This window comes from Impatiens glandulifera, chromosome 1 (assembly GCF_907164915.1).
Source record: "Impatiens glandulifera chromosome 1, dImpGla2.1, whole genome shotgun sequence".
NCBI classification, from domain to species: domain Eukaryota; kingdom Viridiplantae; phylum Streptophyta; class Magnoliopsida; order Ericales; family Balsaminaceae; genus Impatiens; species Impatiens glandulifera.
This window is the reverse complement of record NC_061862.1, coordinates 56,653,772-56,661,736: the sequence shown is the minus strand read 5'-3', so window position 1 is coordinate 56,661,736 and position 7,965 is coordinate 56,653,772. Positions and strand designations below refer to the sequence as shown.

At 35.3% G+C, this 7,965-nt stretch overlaps 1 protein-coding gene across 1 annotated transcript; it reads right to left on the bottom strand.

The window, feature by feature from the left end:
* Nucleotides 1-701: 701 nt before the first annotated feature.
* Nucleotides 702-7,592, bottom strand: LOC124944527 (ATP-dependent Clp protease ATP-binding subunit ClpA homolog CD4B, chloroplastic-like). Its single transcript, XM_047484801.1, has 10 exons — nt 7,394-7,592; nt 6,328-6,913; nt 5,742-5,857; nt 5,527-5,655; nt 5,262-5,447; nt 4,365-4,580; nt 3,463-3,680; nt 2,934-3,009; nt 2,197-2,286; nt 702-2,110 (listed from the first exon to the last, which is right to left on the bottom strand). The coding sequence occupies exons 2-10, from the start codon at nt 6,890-6,892 to the stop codon at nt 926-928; spliced, it is 2,781 nt and encodes a 926-aa protein (XP_047340757.1). The 5' UTR covers nt 6,893-6,913; nt 7,394-7,592; the 3' UTR covers nt 702-925.
* Between the last annotated feature and the right edge of the window lie 373 nt (nt 7,593-7,965).

Genomic DNA, 7,965 nt, shown 5'->3' with positions numbered 1-7,965 from the left:
TATGAAGAAATTCTCTTTTATTCTTTATATTGATTGTGAACTTGTTTTTTGTTTTCAACTTAATTTGAACAAAGTTATGTAACAAAAGTATATGGTAAAAAGACAACATATGTATAAAGTTTAAGGTCTGTTGAATTTGGTGGATTGAGGGAGAAAAGAATGTAAAATCCAATTGTGAATTAAAGCATAGATTCAATATGAACCAGCAAAAGAACAATGAAGAAAATATAAGAAGTTTGTACATAGAAATTGTTTACTTATATCATAATATTGTCCAACATATAACAGAGACCAATTACAATTAAGAGCAAGAATATCTTAACAGAAGAAGATATAGGCGGTCGAGTTGTCGAGTATCTAGCGTTATCACAACGCCAACATTATCATTGACAAGGGATGAGAATGAATTAAGGGATCGACAAAATGAGGAAGAGGGAACAAGGTAATGCCGGGAGGGAAGAATTATATATTAACATCTAAATTTGCTTTAGTTGATGTTATTTTATAAACTAATTTTGTAGTTTCTTTTAAAAGAAAAAAAAAATACTAAACAAGAGTCTGTGTCTAAGTTATGGTAAATGAAAATTAATATATAAGAACAAACTCATAACAAAACTTAAATCCAACTGAATTTTTGTGGTCCACACGCCTTAACATTTGCAGATGTTAAGCATGTGGTTTGAAACATGCAGTTTGACGAGTGAAAACATAACACTCGCGATCGAATATAATCGGGGCGGCGTACTTAGTTAAGAACCTCAGAGTCATAGTTTGAACTCAGTACTTAGTTGTAGTCAAATAGTTGTAATAAATCAAGGTGTAAACAAGAACTACAAACTAGCCAAACCACAAATTCAATTATTTGAAACCCTAAAAGGAAGAGAAGAAGCAACAATACAAACAGCTAATTCTAACCTATAATAACTCAAACAGCGATAGGCTCAGGCAAAGAAGACTCTGGAGCGCCGCTGCTTCCATTAAGGACAGTAACATTCCCATCACCATCCACATCCACAATTACCGAATCTCCCTCCTTAATTTCTCTTGCAAGCATCTTCTCAGCCATGCTATCCTCCAATAGCCTCATTATAGCCCTCCTGAGTGGTCTCGCCCCATAGCTAGGGTCATACCCTTCCTCCACAATCCTATCTCTAAACCTCTCTGTTACCTGAAGTTCGATCTCTTTACCCTTAAGCCTCTCGAAAACTTCTTTAAGCATGATGTCTGCAATCTCCTTCACCTCTAGCTTTGTCAGCTGTCTGAACACGATCATATCGTCTAACCTATTCAAGAACTCTGGCCTGAAATATTGCTTCAATTCTTCGGTCACTAGGCTCTTGATCCGGTTGTAACTGGTATCCTTCTCGTCGTAATCGAGATCAAATCCTATCCGACGACCGCCCTTCTCTATCACGCTGCTTCCCACGTTCGATGTCATGATTAGGAGCGTGTTCTTGAAATCTACTGTTCTGCCCTTGCTATCGGTTAACCTTCCATCTTCGAGAATCTGAAGCATCATGTTGAAGACATCTGGATGTGCCTTCTCAATCTCGTCGAAAAGGACGACTGTGTAAGGGCGGCGACGAACAGCTTCGGTCAGCTGACCGCCTTCTGTGTAACCGACGTAACCGGGAGGTGAACCAATGAGCTTCGAGACTGTGTGTCGTTCCATGAACTCGGACATGTCGAGCCGAATCATGGCTTCTTCTGAGCCGAAGTAGTAAGTGGCTAAAGCTTTGGCTAACTCGGACTTGCCGACTCCGGTAGGGCCGGAGAAGATGAAACTGGCGATGGGTCGGTTGGGATTCTTGAGACCGACTCGAGCACGACGAATGGCTCGGCTAATAGCTTTAACGGCTTCGTCTTGACCGATGATTCTTTTGTGTAGGGTTTCCTCCATTTTCAGCAATCGATTGGATTCGTCTGTGGAGACTTTCTCAACTGGTATGCCAGTCCAAGTCGAGACGATGTGTTGTATGTCGACTTCGGTCACAACAGGACCGACATCATCCCCAGCTTCACTCTCGGCTTTAGTCATCTCTTTGTTTTTGTCAATGAGTGTGGAAATCTGTGCTTTGAAGTCCATTTCTCTATCGCGTAATTCTCCAGCCTGAACGTGGAAAAAATCCAGTTTCGGAAAATTATTTGGTGTTCTTATGCAAACGACTATTCTATTTTTAAATGTAAAATGCTTACTTTTTCAAAGTCCTGACCGCGAACAGCTTCGTTCTTCTCTTTCGTAATCTGCCTTAGCTCTTTCTCAAGTTCTCTTGCTTCCTCAGGTAGCTGTCAGAGAAGAAATTAAATAATAACACTCTGATTCTTCTATGTTAATACTGAATTTTATGTGTTGATTGAAAACTAAATGTTAAATAAACTAAATTTTAAGTCCTTGATACAATAAATGTGCTAAAGACAGGAAAGTATTTAAGATTATTTTACCCAAAGTAATTTGATTAATTTAGATAATAAGTATTAAATAACAACTATCAACTGAACTTAATTCAAATAAGAACTTAATCTTTTAAATTAAGTGATAAGATGTGTGGAACATGCTGAGTGTTTGAAAACTAAATGTTGAATAAACAAATGAAAATATTTAAATTTGAAGTACTTGGTATGATCAATATAGAAGAAAGTACTTAAAAGATGATTTTACCCGGCATAATTTGATTAATTTTAGGGAGTTAAAGATGATTCTCTTACTAGATTATCAAGTGAAGTCATTTGTAACTTACCGAATTTAGCGGAATCTAAATAATCAGTGTTAAATAACAATTATCAAATTAACTTAATTTCAAATAAGTACTTGATTATTTCGATTAAGTGAAGATGTGTCCCCTTAAGCTCATAAGAACAATAAAAGATGGCCTGTTTAGACAAAAGCACTATATGTAGACAAAGATATAGACAGTTAAGAAGAGTGAAAATACCTGTGCATGACGAAGCCGGACCCTAGAACCAGCTTCATCAACCAAGTCAATAGCTTTGTCGGGCAAGAAGCGGTCACTGATACATGTACCAACACTCATTTAGAAACATAACTGGTTATTGGTTATTGCTATTTGCTAGGTAAAAGCTAAATTTAATTTCATGAACAGGACAAGACCCATTAGGATATAAAAGAGTAGAATTGGGATAAATACCAACACCTATTACGTATAAAAGTTAGATATCGAAACAAATATATCTCGCCAAAGTTTAAATTGAAAGACTTTTTTCACCCATTCTGAATAAGATTTCTTTTTGATTAATAGATTATGATCCTGATTATAGTGTGATTTTTATATAATTTGGTATAAAAGTCCTTGACCATATTTTTTTTTCTAAATCATTATCCATGCATCATTGTGTTATTTTGACAAACATAACAATTATAGATATTTCCGGATCATTATCTAATCATAGGACATGATAACAAACAGGCTAGTCTTTTCAGCATCTGCTTTGATGTATTATTACCTGATGTACTGGAAAGATAATTGTGCAGCTGCCACTAATGCTTCGTCTGTGTAACGAAGCTTGTGATGAATCTCATATCGCTCTCGTAGTCCTTTTAGGATTTGTATGGTTTCATCCACAGTAGGTTCAGGCACCTTCACAGGTTGGAATCTTCTTTCCAAAGCTGGATCTTTCTCAATGTGTTTCCTGTACTCATCAAGTGTGGTGGCTCCAATGCACTGAATAAAATTCAGAAGGAAAATAAGCAAAATATAACACCTAGATTGCAAATACAACTTCAGCCAGCAAGTAAAACCACTGTTTATCAAGGAGAGACATCTGGAAACAACGACATAAATTACAGTTATCGTGAAAATCACCGAAAAGATACACAGACTACAATTACAAATAAAATATTCTCAGCCAAGCATCTCAAGTTAAGAAAAACTAGCATATGATTGAGGGTAATACTGATAACAATCATCAATTTTTAAAGGAAACCATCTCAATCACTTTTAAAGTTGGCTCCAATTCAGTCACATAATGCATCCTTTTCTTTTCTTTTCTTTCTTTTTTGAAATGATAAAGTTTGTATTTTGACAGTTGTTGTCAGAACAATGAGATTATTTAGAACAACCCAACCAATCTTCTGATTTTCTGTATAAAAAATCAATTGAAGAAGCAACGTTGAATTGGTGTCATATAACCCCCCTTTTTCTTTGTGAAAGTAAGGATTAGCGTGTTCATACAAAATAATGATATGAACATATATTGCTTTACCGCGATATTTTAATTCAAAACTCTTAAGCATCTACGTATCTGTTGTGCACTGTGACATTCAACATCTATGTTCATACTAGATTGTCATCTTCAAAATTAGATAGCCAAGTTAAATTTTAGTTTATATCTGTGAACTCTTTTACCTGCAATTCACCTCTTGCAAGAGCTGGTTTTAAAATATTTGCAGCATCAATAGCTCCCTCAGCTGCACCTGCTCCAATTAGTGTGTGCACCTCATCAATGAAAAGGATAATGTCATCACTTTGTTTAATCTCCTCCATCAGTTTCTTAAGTCTCTCCTCAAACTCTCCCCGATACTTTGTACCCGCAACAAGGAGACCCATGTCAAGAGTTATAACCTGTATAAAATCCAGATATGAAACAATTCCCTTTTTTGAGTAGCAAAAATTGAATTAACACCTTTCATCTAGTCATTCAAAAGAATATTTCTTATAAGCAGCATCGGATAGAGAACTCAAATTGAATTATAACGCCTGTTGGATACAAGAGATTGAAATAAGATGTGCATAGTTTCAGACTAACCAGATCAAGAGTAAAGCAGAAGTACAAAGAAGCAAAGTGTTCCCACAGGAAATCACGAAATAGACCAAAGCCTTGTATGATGTGAATTAGTTGGATTAAATTCAAATAAACAAACTTCCCATAATCAATCGCTTCTTCAATCAAATCATCAATTAAAATACCAAAATACAGTTACTTTATTCTTATAGTATTTTAAAATATTAAATACTAAGGATATTCCCAAATAACTCAATTTTTCATCAAATAAGATTTCTTTTCTAAAAAAATAGATTATTTCTTAATAACCCCAGATCTATCAAGCCTAATACTAGATATCCAATGAAATGTATTTTCCAGAACATCTCTGAAGGAATGATCATTTAGGAGGATCTTGTAACAAATAATAACGCAATCTTCATGAAAATGGACCACTTTAAAATAATATGAAAGAATACTATCAAGCAAAATCCAGCTTCCCAACATAAGCCATAATCACAGCTGAATAAACAATCATATACCTTCTTCCCCTCAATGGTCTCGGGAACGTCACCATTTGCAATTCGTTGAGCAAGTCCTTCAGCAACGGCCGTCTTTCCAACACCTGGTTCTCCTATCAGGCATGGATTGTTCTTTGTCCTACGACCCAATATTTGGGTGACACGTTCAATTTGTGCTTGTCTTCCAACAACTGGATCCAGTTTTCCCTACACATGGAAGTTAATCAACATATAGATAATAACAAATTTATTAACAGACAGGACAACAAACACAACCACATGTTACCTCTTCTGCTAACTTTGTCAAATTCGTGCCATACTCCTCCAGAGTTGGCATTTTAGTGCCACTAGATCCCCCTCCAACACCAGCTGTGATGGGATCTGATGTATTACTTTCACCAACCATTCTTATAACCTAAAATTATTCATATGAAGTGAAATTAGAAATTAGAAATTGAATCAATAGAATAGAACGAAAAAAAAAAATAATGATCATCTCACTTGTGTCCGAATGTTATTGGGGTCAGCACCTAAATTTTCAAGAACTCTAGCTGCCACACCCTCGCCTTCACGAAGAAGTCCAAGCAACAAATGTTCTGATCCAATATAATTATGACCTGTAAAAAAAAAGGAATTAACCATTAGATATTCCACTATTTGATGAACCGTCTTTACAGAACTACGAACAACCATCAACAAAAACACTTGGACTGTGTTTGAATGGCAAGAATTGAATTATAATTCAATGTCTATGTTTTGGAAAAATCATAGAATCGTAATTCTTAAGAGATTTTTTGAATCATTCGTTATTTCCTCTCTTTTAAATGTTTATAAGCATCTAAAACTCATTTTTTGAAATGAATGATTAAGAATTGAGGAATAGCATGAGGGTTTGAGGAAAATCAGTGGTAGGGTTGAAATGTGAGATACTGAAATTCTTAACTAATTTAAGTGGAATTCAAAGTAAAACAAACAACATCAGATAGATCTTCTCAGAGAAAAAAAACTTATAATATAGCTTTTTAATATGAGGAAAAGAAGATTTTAGGAGTTGGAGGGCTGTCAAGAAAATGGAGAAAGAGGTTACCAAGGTGGCGGGCTTCTTCAAGAGAGAGTTCCAGGACACGTTTAGCACGAGGAGTAAATGGGATCTCCACAGCAACAAATCCACTTCCCCTTCCAATGATTTTTTCCACTTCCACGCGTGCATCTTTTAAATTAATCCCCATTGATTTGAGAACTTTGGCAGCAATTCCTGTGCCCTCGCCTATAAGACCTAACAGAATTTGCTCTGTTCCAACAAAGTTGTGACCTAGCCGTCTTGCCTCCTCCTGTGCTAGCATAATCACTTTGATTGCTTTCTCTGTGAAGCGCTCAAACATAGCTTTTGGAGAAGTTCGACAGGCTCTTCCTCGTCGTACAGATATCGCAGCTGCCACCTTAGAATGTAAATCCATACCAGTTCTTGACTTAAAAACTAAAGCATCTGAACCTCTTAATCCTGAGAAGCTTCTCAATCTAATTGGAGATGGTCTTATGCTAGAAAACATTTGTACTGGTTTCACACGACCCCCGTGTTGGCCATCACTACTACTACCACCAACAATGGATGGAGGAAACTTGATGATTGACTGAAGCAGTGTTCCTGCCATAGCTTCTCTTCACTCTAATTTCTGCATATCATGAAAAATAGGAAATACTTGGTATTCAAAATGGAATCAATCATTCTTCCGGATATAATAAACAAGGGATCACTGAGAAAGCAAGTCATCTTATTAACAAGAAAACATTCAGGTCACTTCAGGATATGAGTCCATAAAACAAACAAACAAACAAACAAACAAATCCAGTGCAGAAAAGTAGGTCATTTTCTAATACCATATAATAACAAGAAGCTATTGCATCAATATAGAATATGATTGAGTCAGCTCAACCATCAAATGCGAACATCTAAGAGTAGAAAGGCATGATAAAAAAGTGTTCAAAGTGAAGATCATGCATCGAAATCTCCCAAGCAAGCTCATATCAGGAAGCAATGAGGTGATGATAATCAATTAGTCTAAAGACACAAAACCCAATCGAGAACAAGTGAAACCCAAATTGAAAACCCTTAACGGGGCAAATAAGCATGAAATTAGGTAGAGATTTTTCACCTGAAAATAGGAAGCAGAATCTCCCCCCCTCCTCCTCCTTCTCCTTAGCTAACAGATTGATGAAAATGAATAAATTAGAAGAACTAGAGAGAGATAGAGAGAGAGAAAGAAAGAAAAGGGGGGAGGCGGGGGTTAGCAAAGGTAGGTTCTTGCTTGAGATAGTGTTTGATTATTAGGGTCGGCAAAGAAATGGATTGATGATACACTGCCTGCCTGCCTGCCTGCTTATATGTACGATGATTATAAACATCTATTCAATTCAATGGGCGTCTTTTTTTATTATTATTATTATTTAATTGTTTTTGTTAAAGAACAACCCAAAATAAATTACATCAAAAAGAAAATGAAAAATATAATTGGGCGGAGATGTTGATAGAAATAGAAAAGTTTAAAAAATAACTTTAAAGTTTATTAATTTTTTTATTTGGATATTTAACATTTTTTTATATTATTTATATCAAATATTTAATTTGGTTCTTTAACATTTTAATTTATGTGAAACTTTATATTTATTTTTTTATATGTTTAATTTATTATTTTATCTTATATATTTTTACTAATATTTTTTATAT

Excerpts from the sequence above, each read along its gene's own strand:
- LOC124944527 (XM_047484801.1), bottom strand. The coding sequence starts at position 6,892 with ATGGCAGGAACACTGCTTCAGTCAATCATCAAGTTTCCTCCATCCATT. Across the intron at positions 3,681-4,364 it reads TTGCAAGAGGTGAATTGCAG|TGCATTGGAGCCACCACACT; the intron begins GTAAAAGAGTTC and ends AATTTTATTCAG. Across the intron at positions 2,287-2,933 it reads TCCGGCTTCGTCATGCACAG|CTACCTGAGGAAGCAAGAGA; the intron begins GTATTTTCACTC and ends CTTCTCTGACAG.